Source organism: Mobula birostris, chromosome 7, assembly GCF_030028105.1.
Source record: "Mobula birostris isolate sMobBir1 chromosome 7, sMobBir1.hap1, whole genome shotgun sequence".
In the NCBI taxonomy this organism is placed as follows: domain Eukaryota; kingdom Metazoa; phylum Chordata; class Chondrichthyes; order Myliobatiformes; family Myliobatidae; genus Mobula; species Mobula birostris.
The window spans coordinates 23,638,992-23,657,237 of record NC_092376.1 but is presented as its reverse complement, the minus strand read 5'-3'; the positions used below and the strand labels follow the sequence as shown (position 1 = coordinate 23,657,237).

Genomic DNA, 18,246 nt, shown 5'->3' with positions numbered 1-18,246 from the left:
GTATTACATGGCCCATTACATTTAGGGTCCAACTGGCATGGTTACTAGAAATTAATTTTGTAGGACCGACTGTTATTTGGTCATTAAATGCAGAAATTAGTTCTTTGAGCTCTGAGCTTGCAGTTTGTACCAGCTGTTCACATGTGCATGGGCATGTAGATGTAGTTGCCAGGACAAAAAGAGATGCTGGGAATCTGCAGCATCACATGAAGGAGCTGGAACAACGCAATGAATCAGGCAGCAACTATAGAGGGAAATGGGCAGTTGATGTTTCAGGTTGAGACACTTCATCAGGACTGGATAGAAGGAGGAGAGATAGTCACAGTGAAAAAGTTGGGGGTAAGGGATGGATCAAGAGCTGGCAGGTGAGAGGTGGATCCAGGTGAGAGAGGAGTGATAAGCAGATGATGGAAGAGAAGAGTGAGTATGATATAAGAAGTTTGGAGATGATAGGTGGAAGTGACAAAGGACTGAAGAAGATAGAATCTGATAGGGGAGGACAGTGGACCATGACAATACAGGGCAGGAGGTGAGGAGAAGAAGGGAGGATGAACTATGTTGCTGATGGGCAGACTGAGAGAGCAGGAGAGGGGAAAGATGGGCTATGGGATAGTGATAGGTTCCAACCCTGAAACATTGACTGTCCATTTTACTCCATAGATGCTAAATATGGTTAGTACCTTTTAAAGCATAAATATACTTCATTTACACACAGTGGTCACTATATTAAGTACACTTGTACACCTGATCATTAATGCAAATATCTAATCAGCCAGTAATGTGAGGGAACTCAGGGCAGAAAGCATGCAGACATGGTCAAGAGGTTCAGTTGTTGTCTGGACCAAATATCAGAACGGGGAAAAATGTGATTTAAGTGACTTTGACCGTGGAATCATTGTTGGTGTAGACAGGATGGTTCTGAATATCTCAGAAACTGCTAGGATTTTCACACACAACAATCTCTGCAGAGAATGCTGTGAAAATAAAAAAAAAACATCCAATGAGCAGCAGTATTGTGGGCGAAAATGCCGTGTTAATAAGAGATGTCAAAGAATAGCCAGACTGATTCAAGCTGACAGGAAGGCGACAGTAACTCAAACAATCATGTGTTACAACAGTGGTGTACAGAAGAGCATCTCTGAATGCACAACACGTCGAACACTTCAGGGCTACAGCAGCAGAAGACCATGAGCATACACTCAGTGGCCACTTTATTAGGTACAGGAGGTACATAATAAAGTGGCCACTGAATGTACATTTACCATCACACAGAAAAAGCCCATAGGGTGCATGTTGAACCCCTGCACAACAATCCCAATCTTCTGTTTCTTCCCCTGTATCCCCACAACTTACTCCCTCAAATGCATGCCAAGTCCACTTTCAATCTGTCCACCTACACTTAAGGATAATTTACAGTAGCCATTGAGCCTATTAACACAAGTTCAAGATGACACCAGAGCACCTGGAAAAAAATAGCTGGTCAACAATAGAACAGGCAAACTTCATACATACTACGTCAAGATCAACGTCAGGTCCCTAGAAACAGCAGGGCAGCAGCATTCTGACTGTATTTTATGTTGTGAGTGAAATAACCTTGGCTGAACCCTGGAATTTATATTTCATGACTTTGGAGTGGGACAACTTAAACACATAAACAATCACAATATACATCTTATATTGAACTGCAGAAATATATATCTTTTCCTTCCTTAATTTTGGATGGTAGGGTGGGGATACGGTCTCTACCAAAGGAGTTGTAAGGCACTCCTTCCCTCCGCTAGCATGCAGGTTACCCTTGCGTAAAGTGTAGCACCTACTTAGCCCGCCTTCTGCTCGCCACCACCCATCAGGGTCACACGGAGCCAAGGGAGCAGGTGGTAGGTGGTGTTATGAGCAGCTGGTGCACATCACAAGATCTGGTAATGCGACTACTGACACCTGGCAGGCAGTCTCTAAAGAGTATTGATAATGGTTGCGATCACCCATCTTGTAAATACGCTGCCCAGAAGAAGGCAAAGGCAAACCACTTCTGTAGAAACATTTGCAAGAACAACCATAGTCAAAGACCATGATCGCCCACATCATATAGCATGGCAAATAATGAAGATGGTGATGATCTTAATTTTACAGGTTAAACTCATGAAGTAGCCTAAAATCTGTACATCGCCCAATAAAGAAAGCAGACTTGCCTGTAGCAAAAACAACATTGCGGGACACCAGCCTATATTCCACTATAGAAAACTGTGGTAACTCAATCTTATTTACTCCGGTCACTGCATCATCTCCACCCCGCCAGTAGAACTGAATGTCATCTGTGGTGTAACCATCTGAAAGACAAAGGTAAAGAGGACATTAGTCACACTCAAACTTTCTGAAGCAGAGGAGTCACAAGCTGGCTAGGACACGGTTGAAGGGCAGTAGATGGGGCACGGATCCATTTCCCTGCACTGATGTTGCATGACCTGCTGAGTTCCCCCAGCGTTTTGTCGCTTGCTCATAATTTAAATACCATGCAAGTTTTAGAGCATGCCTTTTGGACCCTAATGCTCTGAGTACTTTTTCAGAGCTATAAGCCATCTAAATAGCAAACATTTCAGTTTGTGTACTGGCAAATCATAAACACAAGAAATTCTAGAGATGCTGCAAATCCAGAGCAACACACACAAATTCCTGGAGGAACACAGCAGGTAAGGCAGCATCTATGGGAAGCAATAAACCTTTTGGGCTGAGACCCTTCATTATTCCTCTTCATTGATGCTGCTTGATCTGCTGTGTTCTTCCAGCATTTTAGACTCTGTACTAACCATCCATGTGCCTATCTATGAGTCTCTTAAATATCCCTATTGTTTCAGCCTGTGTAAAAAGGCCTACCTCTGAGATCTCCCCTAAACTTTTCTCCATCATCTTAAAATTATGCCAATAACTTGTGTAAGCATGGAATGATCTGTCTGAATGGCACACAGACAAAAGCATTTCCCTGAATCTCAGAATATGTGCTAATAAGAAACGAATTACCTCGTCACATTCTACATTATGTTTTATAGAATTGCTTTTATATTTATATGTACAGTACTGTACAAATGTCTTATGCACATACATTAAGCTAGAGTGCCTAAGACTTTTGCACAGTACTGTATTTGCCAATGTGGAGCCAAGAGTGAGTTTGTACATATGGCAGGAACATAGGATGTTGGAAGTGGCAGGGTGGAGTGCCACAATCGGGGAGTGGGACAGGTGGCAGAGAAGGTGTGCTGGGATGGGGTATGGCATGGGTGCAGATACACTCAGCCCTGAGGTACCTGGCAAGGTCATTTGATTCCAAACAATTAGTTTATTGATCATTACAGAATGTCTCTCTGGTGCTTCCCGCTCCCTCCCCTCTCCCCAGCCAAGATGCCAAGATCCCCCTCTCCCTGTCCCCTTCCCACTCTCAGTCCACAATAGAGACCCATATCAGAATCAGGCTTACCATCAATCACATACATCATGAAATTTATTTTTTTGTGGCAGAATGCAGTGCAAATAGTCTTAGACACCCTAGATATATAATGTGGCTACGACTTACACAGTACTGTATTGTGTTTATTTTTTTTAATTTTTAATTGTGCTTTATGCTTATTGTGTTTTTCAATGCTGCATTGTATCTGGAGTAACAATCATTTTGTTCTCCTTTACACTTGTGTTCTGAAGAATGACAATAGACACTCCTGAATCTCGATTGCTGGAATCGCCCCTTGATGCACAGGTGACTGGTGGTTCCTGTTGGGAGTTGACAGGGATGTGGAGAGAATAAAATGGATGCAACATGGTTTGTACATACACTGTTGACTGAAAAGCCTATTTTTGTGCTGTACGAATTTCGTGTTTCGTGAAAGTCTCCTAACCACCACCACCTCAACCTCTCTTCATTTTAAATTTCCCATTAGCTCTGCATGGAGCTGAATGGAACATCCTGTGCTCAAACCATTGACTGAGTAGCACATGATCTTGGCAAAGTACTAGCATTGGCTTTAAATTCTTGACTGCCAAGTAAGTCCCAGCCTGAGCTCAGGGGAGATTCCTGTGACATGTGAAGCCATCCAACCTGGATTGCGTTCGTCTGCAGCTGCACAAGCGTATAATGATCGGACTGGTGAGGGCTTGTTCTCGTCAACATCCCACACACCATCAATATACATGACATGACACTCAGGAACTTGGGCTGTTTTACTATTTTTGTTTGTGTGACAACGTTCACTGCTATTGGAATTATATCGGAATTATATCTGATATATGAGCCTTGTGCTGCGTATGAAAGTTAGTACTGTGTTTTGCACCTTGGCACTGGAGGAACACTTGTTCATTTGGCTGTGTTCTTGGGTATTCAAGTACAGTTGAACGGCAACTAAATGCAAACTTAAGCTATATCATCATGTTCCTCTTGCAGGAGGTGGGAAGGCAGAAAGACCGCCAGTATCCCTGGCCACTACACATCCAAGAAGTGCATCCGGCCACAGCTCCTCTCAGACTGTGTTGAAGAATGGGAGCTGGGAATGAAGGAACTTTCGGGAGGCTGAGGGATTGATCGATAGGATATACAGGGAGGTAGTTACATCCAAGGTGCAGGACACTCGTAACTGAATGACTGTCAGGACAGGGAATAGGGTTAGGCACCCAGTGCAGAGTATCCCTCTGGCCATTCTCCTTAACAACAGGAAAGCTACTTTAGGTAATGTTGGTGGTGGGGGATTACCTAGCAAGGGAAAGCCACATCGGTCAGGCACTGAGTCGCTCTTTGTGACTTAGAAGGGGAGAGGGAGGAGGAGTGCAGTAGGGTTAGGGGATTCAGTAGTTGGAGGAGCAGATAGGAGATTCTGTGGATGTGAAAGAGGCATCCGGATGGTATGTTGCCACCCAGGCACCATGGTCAGGGATGTCTTGGATCGGGTCAACAACATTTTAAAGGGGGACAGTGAACAGCCAGAAGTTGTGGTATATATTGGTACCAGAGACATAGAAAGGAAAAGGGAGAAGGTCCTGAAGAAAGAACATAGGGGGTTAGGTAGAGAGTTGAAAAGCAGGGTCTCCAAGGAACCAATCTCTGGGCTGCTGCCTGTGCCATGTGCCAGTAATACTAGTTAGTCTCATGAGACCATGGATTTGCACCTTTGAAGGTTTCCAGGACACAGACCTGGGCAAGGTTGTATGGAAGACCGGCAGTTGCCCGTGTAGCAACTCTCCCCTCTCCATGCCACCGATGTTGTCCAAGGAAAGGGCATTAGGACCCATACAGCTTGGCACTGGTGTCGTCGCAGAGCAATGAGTGGTTAAGTGCCTTGCTCAAGGACACAACATGCTGCCTCAGCTAAGGCTCGAACTAGCGACCTTCCGATCACTAGACGAACGCCTTAACCACTTGGCCACATGCCAAGTAATACTAAGAAGAGGATAATTTGGGAAATGAACGCATGGCTGAGGAATTGGTATAGGGGCAGGGTTTCAGATTACTGGATCATTGGGATCCCTTCTGGGGAATGATAGGGCTGGGGGTCAGTTGTTATACAAGTAGATGCAGAGTGTAGTGAGACTGTGAGGAAGGAGAGCCAGCTGATAGGACAAAATTGCAGTCAGTGGGATGAGCTGAAGTGTAATGTGGGAGCAAAATCAAAAAGGATAATGAATACAGGACTGACAGTGTTATATTTGAAATGCACATACTACATGGAATAAGGCAGATAATCTTGTAGAACAGTTGGAGATTGGCAGTATGATGTTGCAGGCATCATTGAGTCGTGACTGAAAGAAGATCATAGTTGCAAGCTTGACATCCAAGGATATATATTATATCAAAAGGACAACCGGTAGGCAGAAGGGGTGGTGAGGCTCTGTTGGAAAAAAATTATATCAAATCCTTAGCAAGAGGTAACAAAATACCGGAAGATGTAGAATCCTTGTTGGTAGAGTTAAGAAACTACGAGGTCAAAAAGACCGTGATGGGAGTTATATACAGGCCTCCCAACAGTAGCCAGGATGTGTGATACAAATTACTACTGGAGATAGAAAAGAAAGTGCAACGTTATGACAGTCATGGGAGATCACAAATGCAGATAGATTGGGAAAATCAGGTTGGTGCTGGATCCCAAGAGGTGGAATTTGTAGAATGCCATGAGAGGTTCTTTTAAGGGCAACTTACGACAGAGCCCACTGGGGGAAAACCAATTCTGGATTCGGAGTTGTGTAATGAACCAAATTTGATTAGAGAGTTTAAGGTAAAGCAACCCTCAGGGGACAGTGATCATAATATGATAGAATTCACCCCTGCAGTTTGAGAAGGAGAAGATAAGGGCTGGCTGGTGGTGTAGTGGCATCAGCACTGGACTTTGAGGTCGATAGTCCCGAGTTCAAATGTGGTTGGATCCCAACTTAGGCAGCAGCAGTATCTGCTCAGAAGAAAGGCCTGGCAATCTACTTCTGTACCTTGCCACGAAAACCCCATGGACAACTACCCTATCCATAGGGTTACCATGGGTCACTCAACAACAACAAAGAAACTTCCAGAGGCATGAGAGAGGAGCTGGCCAAAGTTGAATGGAAGGGGACACTAGCAGAGATGATGGCAGAACAGCAATGCCTGGAGTTTCTGGGAGCAATTCGGAAGGTGCAGGAAAGACACATCCCAAAGATGAAGATGTATAGTAAAGTGAGGATGAGGCAACCATGGCTGACAAGGGAAATCAAACACAGCATAAAAGCAAAAGAGAGTGCATATAATATAGCAAAAATTTGTGGAAAGATAGAGGATAGGGAAGATTTTAAAATCCAACAGAAGGCAACTAAACAGCATAAGGAGAGAAAGGATGGAATATGAAGGGAAGCTAGCCAATAATATAAAAGAGGATGCAAAAAGTTATTTTCATATATACAAACGTTTGTATAAAGAGTAAAGAGAGGTGAGAGTCAATATAGGACCACTGTGAAATAATGCCAGAGAGATAGTAATGGAGGACAAAGAAATAGCAGATGAACTTAACAAGTATTTTGCATCAGTCTTCATTGTGGAAGATACCAGCAGTATGCCTGAAATTTGATAGTGTCAGGATGCAGAAGTAAACGGAGTTGCTGTTATGAAGGAGAAGGTGCTACACATGAGGCTGCTTAACAAGGTAAGAGCCAAGGGTATTACAGGAAAGATACTATCATGGATAGAAGATTAGCTGACTGGCAGGAAGCAAAGAATGAGAAGAAAGGGGGCTTTCTCTGGTTAAGTGCCAGTGACTAGTGGTGTTCACAGGGGCTGGTGTTGGAACAGCTTCTTTTTACCTGATTTGTCACTAATTTGGGTGATGGAATTGGTGGCTTTGTGGCCAAGTCTGTGGACAATACAAAGACAGGTGGTGGGACAGGTAGTGTTGAGGAAGCAGGTAGTGGGCAAAAGGACTTAGACAGATTGGAAGAATGGTCAAAGAAGTGGCAGCTAAAATATAGTGTAGGGTCATGGACTTTGTTTGAAGGAATAAAGGTGCAAATTATTTTCTAAATGGGGAAAAAATTCAAAAATCAGAGATGCAAAGGGACTTGTGAGTCCTTGTGCAGGATTCCCTAAAGGTTAACTTGCAGGTTGAGTCTGTAGTAAGGAAGGCAAATGCAGTGTTAGCATTCATTTCAGAGGATTAAAATATAATAGCAAGAAAAGAAGAATGTTTAGAATAGAGATGAGGAGGAATTTCTTCAGCTAGGGGTAGTGAATCTGTGGAGTTAATTGCTACAGGTGACTGTGGAGAGCAAGTCATTGGGTATATTTAAAGCAGATAGGTTCTTGGTTAGTCAGGGCTTCAAAGGTTATCGGGAAAGTGCAGGAGAATGGGTGTGAGGGAGAATTAATCAGCCATGATGGATTGGTGGAGCTGACTTGATGGGCTGAATGGCCTAATTCTGCTCCTATGTCTTATGTTCTTAATTTCGGAGAACTTCGTGATTTCTAGTGTAACTTATATATTACACTGTACTGCTTCCACAAAACAACAAATTTTATGACATCAGTGATAGCAAACCTGATTCTGACACTGATTCTCAATGCTTTATGACTCTCAGCTTTATTCTTCCGAGATGGAGAAAAGCTTGGCATATCAAAACACTAAAATCTTGCTTTGATAAGTGAGACTAAAACAGACTGGACATGGTGAAAGGAAGAAATCGTTAAGTTACATAATGATTTTTCACTGGCGGTAGGGGAGGTTGCACTAACAGTTGAGGATGTTTCACCACTGCGTCAGTGACTGCCGAGAGTACTCACAGCTTTCTATTTCCAGCGTGCAGTTTTGCTCGTCCAGTGGATACCTCCGCAGATCCATCATGCATGCAGCGGTTGTTGTGATTCTGCATCAAAGCAAAGAAAGGAAAGGTCAATGTCAGAGCTGCTTTTCACTCCTGAACATCTTTGCAAACCATCAAATCCACCAGCATTGGTCGCCTAGGCGCTTTTTCCCCTCAACTCCCAGACTGCTCTGCATGACACACCGCTCTCTGGGCGCTCGGAGTGGCAGTGTGGCAAAGCACCAGAGAATAGATTTCAGTCCTGAACTTGGGTGCCCACCATGTGGAGTCTGCATGCTCTCCCTATCACTGAGTGGGTTTCAGAGATATGCGGGTTGATAGGCTAACTGGCCACTGTAGATTGCCCGTAGTGTGCTGCTGAGTGGTAGAATCTCGAGAGAGTTGATAAGAATATGGAATGAATAAAAAAATGGGATTAATGTAGCATTCATGTGAATGGCTGGTTGACCCCTACCATCCGGGCCATGCTTTCTTCTTACTGATATGAAATTAACTTCTCCTTCTTGGTAGGTGAGACTAAAACTAGGGGACCATAACCTCAAGATTCAGGGAGTAGATTTGGGATGAAAATAAGGAGGAACTGCTTTTTCCAGAGAGTGGAGAATCTAATTCTCTGCCCAATGAAGCAATGGAGGCTATCTCAGTAAATATATTTAAGACAAGATTGGATAGATTTTTGCATAGTTGGGGAATTAAGAGTTACGGGGAAAAGGCAGGTTGGTGGAGAAGAGCCCATGGCCAGATCAGCCATGATTTTATTGAATGGCAGAGCAGGCTTGACGGGGCCAGATGGCCTACTCCTGCTCCTATTTCTTATGTCCTTATGTTCCGTGAACAGATTTCCTCCCCACCCTTCTATTCGCCACTATGACCATTCACTTCTTCTCATCTGCCTATTAGTACCCCCTGGGTCCCGCCCCCCCCCCCCCCCCCCCACCAGTCCTCTTCTCCTATTCTCCACACTCCTCTCGTATCTTCCAGAAATAGTAGGGGACAGAGGGTCCAGTGAGATGGAGTAACTGAGCAAAATACTTGTTAGTAGGGAAGTGGTGTTAGGTAAATTGAAGGGATTGAAGGCAGATAAATCCCCAGGGCCAGATAGTCTGCATCCCAGAGTGCTTAAGGAAGTAGCCCAAGAAATAGTGGATGCATTAGTGATAATTTTTCAAAACTCTTTAGATTCTGGACTAGTTCCTGAGGATTGGAGGGTGGCTAATGTAACCCCACTTTTTAAAAAAGGAGGGAGAGAGAAACCGGGGAATTATAGACCTGTTAGCCTAACGTCGGTGGTGGGGAAACTGCTGGAGTCAGTTATCAAGGATGTGATAACAGCACATTTGGAAAGCGGTGAAATGATCGGACAAAGTCAGCATGGATTTGTGAAAGGAAAATCATCTCTGACGAATCTCATAGAATTTTTTGAGGATGTAACTAGTAGACTGGATAGGGGAGAACCAGTGGATGTGGTATATTTGGATTTTCAAAAGGCTTTTGACAAGGTCCCACACAGGAGATTAGTGTGCAAACTTAAAGCACATGGTCTTGGGGGTAAGGTATTGATGTGGATAGAGAATTGGTTGGCAGACAGGAAGCAAAGAGTGGGAATAAACGGGACCTTTTCAGAATGGCAGGCAGTGACTAGTGGGGTACCGCAAGGCTCAGTGCTGGGACCCCGGTTGTTTACAATATATATTAATGACTTAGATGAGGGAACTTGCAGCATCTCCAAGTTTGCGGATGACACGAAGCTGGGTGGCAGTGTCAACTGTGAGGAGAATGCTAAGAGGATGCAGGGTGACTTGGATAGGTTAGGTGAGTGGGCAAATTCATGGCAGATGCAATTTAATGTGGATAAATGTGAGGTTATCCACTTTGGTGGCAAAAACAGGAAAACAGGTTATTATCTGAATGGTGGTCGATTAGGAAAAGGGGAAGTGCAATGAGACCTGGGTGTCATTATACACCAGTCATTGAAAGTGGGCATGCAGGTACAGCAGGCGGTGAAAAAGGCGAATGGTATGCTGGCATTTATAGCGAGAGGATTCGAGTACAGGAGCAGGGAGGTACCACTGCAGTTGTACAAGGCCTTGGTGAGACCACACCTGGAGTATTGTGTGCAGTTTTGGTCCCCTAATCTGAGGAAAGACATCCTTGCCATAGAGGGAGTACAAAGAAGGTTCACCAGATTGATTCCTGGGATGGCAGGACTTTCATATGAAGAAAGACTGGATGAACTGGGCTTGTACTCGTTGGAATTTAGAAGATTGAAGGGGGATCTTATTGAAACATATAAAATCCTAAAGGGATTGGACAGGTGATGCAGGAAGATTGCTCCCTATGTTGGGGAAGTCCAGAACGAGGAGTCACAGCGTGAGGATAAAGGGGAAGCCTTTTAGGATCGAGATTAGGAAAAACATCTTCACATAGACAGTGGTGAATCTGTGGAATTCTTTGCCACAGGAAACAGTTGAGGCCAGTTCATTGCCTATATTTAAGAGGGAGTTAGATAAGGCCCTTGTGGCTAAAGGGATCAGGGGGTATCGGGGGAAGGCTGATACAGGGTTCTGAGTTGGATGATCAGCCATGATCGTACTAAATGGCAGTGCAGGCTCGAAGGGCCGAATGGCCTACTCCTGCACCTATTTTCTATGTTTCTATGTTTCTTTCTTCTCAGCTCTTGACCTTCCTCACCCAACTGGTTTCACCTATCACCTTCCAGCTAGCCTTTTTCCCCTCCCCCAGGTTCTTCTTCAGGCATCTCTCCCCTTCTTCTCAGACCTGAAGAAGCGCCTTGGCCCAAAACATCGAACAAAACTACTCTTTCCCATTGATGCTGTCTGACCTGCTGGGATCCTCCAGCATTTTGTGTGAGCAGCTTATTATAATTTGTTTTTTTTTGGCCTTTGCACAGATGTCTTCCTTTTCACATTGATTATTAGTGTGCAGTCTTTGTGTGCTGCTTTTCATTGATTTTACTGTGTTTCTTTGTTCTATTGTGAATGCCTGCAATAAAATGAATCTCAGTTATATTTATGTACTTTGATAATAAAATTACTTTGAGGTTTGAGATTTGGTGAGCCATGTAACAGATCAGATGATTAGAGGATTGCTGAATGAGGAAATCTGTAAGGAGTGTCTTAATGGAGAGCCAGGGCAGGGAGACTTCCAACTAGATAGCAAAAACTAGTCATTAGTGGCATATTTAAAAATGGGGATACCTCAGTCGTCAAATTTGGAAGGGCGCAGTTACCTAAAGAGGTGTACGGCAGAAGAAAGCAAGGAGTGAAACCACAGAGTGAAAATTAAGGATAAGAATTTTTAAATGGAGGCACTCCTCACACCAGGATGATGTCCTAATGAAGGGTCTCGACCTGAAACATCAACTGTTTATTCATTTCCATAGATGCAGCCTGACCTGCTGGGTTTCTCCAGCATTTTGTGTGTGCTGCTGAGATGGGAACAGGCTTCATTGTACGACACACAGGCTTGATCATCAACTGTATTGTCATCACTTGCTCTATGGAGCACATAAGATTGAAACTCCTTAAGCTTTACTCTGGCAGGCTTGGATCTGTTGTCTTTGGCTTTACCCAAGCATTCTCATCACTGATCTCCCATTGTACACTAAGTCTTGGTCTATTACACACAAAGAAAACCCATAAGCAGACTTTTCAGTCAATGGCCTGGAAATTGTTATGAGCCACACTGTGAAACTCCTCTGTCTACTTCAATGCAGTCTCTCAAATTTCAATCACATCAACAGCTTAGTGAAAGAGGCGACTAAATCGATAAACTTTCCTTCATTGTTATCATCTGTGGCCCAATGGGTTTCTATTTTACAAATAAAACAGGTTGTTTGAGAGGTGCCAAAGTCAGTTTCCTGAAGGTGAATCACATAGTGATCACAGTGACCTGATCTTCTAATGAATCACCATGTTGGATCAACGGCGAATGTGTCTTTGACGTCAGTTACATCTAGCCTGGATTCAGCCAAGATTATGACAGGTGCATTTTTAAATCTAAAAGCAGACCATTTGTGGAAGTGAGGAATGTTTTAAATTTATTAAAATGTACCATTGTTTTCTTCACAAACCATTTCCATTGTTTTATACACAGCTAAAGGGAGTAGAATAATCACCTACTTCTGGGAAAATATGCTGAAAGCAACTAAGATGATCCATTTGTGTCTAACAGAGAAACACACATAACCAAATAATTGGAAAACTTGTATCTAACAACCTTCCTAAATATAGTTGGTTGCTTCAAATCCACCAGTTAGAGCAGAAACAGTGACGCAAGACAAAGTCAGCTTGGTTTCCTTAAGGGAAAATCTTGCCTGCCGAACCTATTGGAATTCTTTGAGGAGATTTGGTAGGATAGATAAAGAGATTCAGTGGATGTTGTATATTTGGACTTCTAGAAGGCCTTTGACAAGGTGCCACACATGAGGCTGCTTACCAAGTTAAGAGCCCATGGTATTACAGGAAAGTTACTGGCATGGTTAGAGCACTGGCTGATAGGTAGGAGGCAGCAAGTGGGAATAAAAGGATCCATGTCTGGATGGCTTCCAGCAATGAGTAGTGTTTAGCAGGGGTTGGTGTTGGGACTGCTTCTTTTTAATCTGTCTATCAATAATTTTGATGATGGAATAGATGGCTTTGACACCAAGTTTGGAGATGATATGAAGATTGGTGGAGGGGAAACACATTGGCGCTGAAGGACTTAGACAGATTAGGAGAATGGGCAAGAAAGTGGCAAATGAAATACAATGTTGGAAAATGCATGGTCATGCACTTTGGTAGTAGAAATAAATGTGCAGACTATTTTTGAAACGGTGAGAAAATCCAAAAATCAGAGATGCAACAGGACTTGGGAGTCCTTGTTCCGAACACCCTGAAGGTTAACTGGCAGGTTGAGTCAGTGGTGAGGAAGGCTAATGCAATGTTAGCATTCATCTCAAGAGATCTAGAATACAAGAGCAGGGATGTGATGCTGAAGCTTTATAAGGCTCTGGTGAGACCTCACCTTGAGTATACTTTATATACTTTTTTATACTTTATTCTTTATTGTTGCCAAACAATTGATACTAGAACGTATAATCATCACAGCGATATTTGATTCTGCGCTTCCCTCTCCCTGGATTACAAATATTAAATATTAAAATATTAAAAATAGTAAAATTAGTAAATATTAAAAATTTAAATTATAAATCATAAATAGAAAATAGAAAAATGGGAAGTACGGTAGTGCAAAAAAACCGAGAGGCAGGTCCGGATATTTGGAGGGTACGGCCCAGATCCGGGTCAGGATCCGTTCAGCAGTCTTATCACAGTTGGAAAGAAGCTGTTCCCAAATCTGGCCGTACGAGTCTTCAAGCTCCTGAGCCTTCTCCCCGAGGGAAGAGGGACGTAAAGTGTGTTGGCTGGGTGGGTCGTGTCCTTGATTATCCTGGCAGCACTGCTCCGACAGCGTGCAGTGTACAGTGAGTTCAAGGACGGAAGATTGGTTTGTGTGATGTGCTGCGCCGTGTTCACAATCTTCTGCAGGTTCTTTCGGTCTTGGATAGGACAACTTCCATACCAGGTTGCGATGCAGCCTAGAAGAATGTTTTCTACGGTGCATCTATAAAAATTAGTGAGGGTTTTAGGGGACAGGCCAAATTTCTTTAGTTTTCTCAGGAAGTAAAGGCGCTGGTGGGCCTTCTTGGCAGTGAACCAAATCAGGTCATCTGTGATATTGACCCCGAGGAACTTAAAGCTTTTGGGCTCCTTATCTAATAAAAGATGGCTGGGATTGGAGAGGGTTCAGAGGAAGTTGAGAAGGGTAGTTCTGGTAATGAAAGGGTTATCATTGCTCTGGGTCTGTACTCACAGGAATTAAGAAGGATGGGGGGTGGGTCTCATGGAAACCTTTTGAATGTTGTAAGGCCTAGACAAAGTAAATGTGGAAAGGATGTTTCCCATGGTGGAGGGGTCTAGGACGTGTGAGCACAGCCTCAGGATAGAGAAGTGTCCATCTAAAACAGAGATACAGAGAAATTTCTTTAGCCAGAGGGTGGTGAACTTGTGGAATTTGTTACCAGAGGCAGCTGTGGAGGCCAGGTCATTGGGTGTACTTAAGGCAGAGCTTGATAGGTTCTTGAGTGGACACGGCATCAAAGGTTACCGGGCGAAGGTCAAAGGGAAAAAAAAGGATCAGCCATGATTGAATGATGGAGCAGACTCGATGGGCCAAATGGCCTAATTCTGCTCCTATGTTTTATGGTCTTATGGACGATGGCCACTGATGGAACCTGAGGCAGAGACATTGTGTACTTCAGGTCTAATATTGGACTTGGTTTAAGATGGCACTACTGAAGGCGGGCAACAGCATACTGGTGGTTCAATACAAATAAATTCTTTATTAATAACACTTTTTCTGTGGAAAATTGTGGTAAGCGATCACAACAAACAATGAAGAGACAATGAAGAGGCAAGTGAAGGCAAGACTGACTCAACGGTTGAGGTGTGGAGATGCAGTGTAAAATCAGAGCGAGGTGAAGGTACATTCTAGGAGAAGTGGTGGGAGGGAGGTCGAGACAGAGTCAGGACATGCAAAGCAGAAAAAAGTCCATAGTGGAGGAGTTCTGGAGTCTGTCCAGCTAAACCGGGAGAAAGGTCTGATCAATCTAAGTGCCCGGTCGATTTGAAAAGGTCGGGTATGGTATGGAACATGACAGCGGGGCCCAGGCCCGGAGCATGTTGAAGCGACAGGACCCGGATCCTAGTGCGGGGAATGACTCGATGTTCGGACACTTTAAACGTTGATCTAGATGGGTTGAAAAGGTCGAGTCTCGGGACCCGAGGCAAGGGTCGTGCTGGTTCTGCTCCCTGCTCTTTGATGTTTACTCTGCTCTCCACGGCACTGAGGCTGTTCCGAGCTTCACGTTTACAAGCTCTGTGAAGGTTTGCGCTGCTGTGTGATGAACTGAGACTGAGGCTTTAGGCCTGCTCTGGCTGCTCTGGGCTTTGTGTCTCTGGACACACTTCCATTCTGAATGCTGTTGCTTGCTTTTATTGCTTGCACGATGTGTTTTTTTTCTCTCTATGCATTGGATGTTTGTTGATCTTATTTTTCATGGGTTCTTTCAGGTTTCTTGTTTTGTGGCTGCCTGTAAGCAGACAAATCTCAAGGTTGTATAATTTATACATACTTTGACAATAAATGTACCTTTAACTTTGAACTTCGGGATGCTGGGATCTGGAGAAACAAGCACTCTGCAGGAGAAACTCAGTAGGTGGAGCAATATTTGTGACGGGGAAGAGGTTAGGAATTATCAATTTTTCAGGTTGAAAATCTTCATCAGGATTGAGAGACGAGATGCATAAAGGTAAAGGAGGAAACCTGTCGGAAGAATAAATTCCATCTGCCATTCCTCTACCAAATGGCTCCTACTATCACCTCCTTCATCAGTCTAGCCGAAGGGTCTCAGCCCAAAAAATCAACTGTACCTTTTTCCATACATGCTGCCTGGCCTGCTGAGTTCCTCCAACATTTTGTGTGTGTTACTTGGATTTCCAGCATCTGCAGATTCTCTCATGTATGACCTCCTTTACTTATCTAATCAAGCATTGGTAGCTCTTTGTGTTGCTGCTTATCTCCGTCCAGTAGCCATCTTCAACCTTCACACTTTCCTCACCTACTTTACTCCATCTGTTTCTCACTTATTTTCCTCTTTCTTTGCCTTCACTTGCCACTGTCTCCCAGCTCCACCCCCCTCACCTCTCCCCTACCTGGTGCAACCTGCTAATCACCGTCCACCGCTCCACATTCCACCAATCAGCTTGGGACCCCTGCCTGACAGCTCCCATTCTCCTCCTTATACTGGTCATCTCCCCTCTCCACTCTCAGCTCTAATGCAAGATTTCAAACCGAAATGTCAACATTTCCTTTCCCCCCCAGAGTGCTGCTCAACCTGCTGAATTCCTCCAGTAGTTTGCTTAGAGCAAACTCATTCCATAGTTTCCATTCCAAAGGAGAGCACAGCACAACACAGGCCCTTTGGCTCACAATGTTGTACCAACCTTTTCTTATTGACATACAATGGGGAATAGGCTTTTCCAGCCCTTTGAGCTACGCCACCCAGCAATCGCCCAATTCAAATTTAGACTAATCACAGCACAATTTACAATGATCAATGAATCTACCAATTGGTATGACTTTGGACAGTGGGAGGAAATCGGGAGCACCCAAAGAAATCCATCCAGTCACGGGGAGAACATGCAAACTCCTTAGAGGTAGTGGCGAGAATTGAACCTCGGTCACTGGTACTGTAAACATTGGGCTAACTACTGTGCCACTGTGCCACCCTACCCTAAGATCAATCTAACTCTTTTCACCTACATTGCTGTCCACTTTTATATTATCCATGTACCTATTTAAGTGTTGCTTGAATGTCCCTCATGCATCTGCCTCTACCACCACTCCTCGTGGGGCCCTTACACACACCCACCACTCTCTGTGCAAAATCCCCCCATATTTTCCACCAATCACTATAAAGTTATGCCCACTTGTATTAGCCAAGAAAATGTCTCATGATCTATGTCTTTTTATCAATATTTAGTTTTATGAAACCTGTTACATCAAGTTTGGCACAAAATGAAGTGATTTTATGACTATAGGGCTGATTATTTCAATAAAGTGGACTGATTATTTTAAACAGCAGAACTATGCCGAAGTACAAGAGATTCTGCAGATGCTGGAAATCTAGAGTAACGTACAAAATGCTGGAGGAACTCAGCAGGTCAGGCAGCATCTATGGAGGGGAATACCTGTAAATGGTCAATGTTTCAGGTCAAGCCCCTTCTACAGGGCATGGCAGAGTTATGTTCTACCCTATTATGTCATCCAGAATCTCATGGGCCTTCTATCAAAATGTAAACTTACTTGTCATGTGCACATCGAAACAAACAATAAAGCGCATTGTTTGTGTTAACAGCTAGCACACCCGAGCATGACCACAGACCTAAAGGCTGTCCGAAGATTCGGTGGGCTGGAATAATGTCTTCATTACACACACAAGTTGCAAGAGGTTACAGAATGCTTTTCAACAACACCCCTTATTTTTAAAAGTATCCTCTAGTTTCTAACAGAAGAGCAAACATCCCCTCAATGTTTACACTGCCAAGAGCCCTCAGGATCTGTGTTGGCTAGAACAGCTTGATTGTCAATGAAACTACCAGTACAGGCTCCATGAATCAGTTCCATGGTTCTTGGTGAACGGTATTTTACCACTGCCTATAGGGTTCAATTCCCACCACTCTCTGTAATTAGCTTGTATGTTCTCTCTGTGACCACGTAGGTTTCCTCAAAGTGCTTCGGTTTCCTCCCACATTCCAAAGATGTACGGGTTATGATCTGTAAATTCTGGGCATGCTATATTGGCACTGGAAGCATGGCAACACTGTCGGGCCGCCTTCACTTTATCCTCAGACTGTTTTGGACGTTGACGCAAATGATGCATTTCACTGCACGTTTCAATGTTTTCATGTACAGGTGACAATTAAAGCCTATCTTCACCTTTAAATCCTTCAAGCTGAATGCCAAGGTGGAGTGACAGAGACCAACTTTGACCTGTCTCATTGATTGCTGTGCTTCTAAAGGAATGGTGGACAGGTCCATAAACTGCAGCATTATGCTTGGAGTTCAGACTCACTGAAAGCCTCAGAGATTCGGTGAAGAGCCAGCACGCAAATGCCAAAAGTCTGTAATTCTAGAATTAGCACAAAGCAAAAGATGTGGAAGTCTGCAACAAATTTTAAAATGCTGAAAACACCCAATCGGTCAAGCAACATTTGTGTTCAGAAACAAAAAGTCAATGTTTCAGATTAATGACCTGTGATCATTAACTAGAATCATAAACTATGTTTCTTTCTTCACAGATGCTGTCTGACC

General features: G+C 43.7%; 1 protein-coding gene across 1 annotated transcript in view; it reads right to left on the bottom strand.

Annotated features, from left to right (window-relative positions):
- The window catches only part of gabrb3 (gamma-aminobutyric acid type A receptor subunit beta3), a 383,905-nt gene that overhangs the window by 65,000 nt on the left and 300,659 nt on the right, over positions 1 to 18,246 (bottom strand). The window contains exons 5-6 of the mRNA XM_072264245.1: positions 8,273 to 8,355; positions 2,190 to 2,327 (exon numbers count right to left, since the gene is read on the bottom strand). Coding sequence (XP_072120346.1) covers positions 2,190 to 2,327; positions 8,273 to 8,355 — 221 coding nt within the window. The remainder of the gene's footprint in view (positions 1 to 2,189; positions 2,328 to 8,272; positions 8,356 to 18,246) is intronic.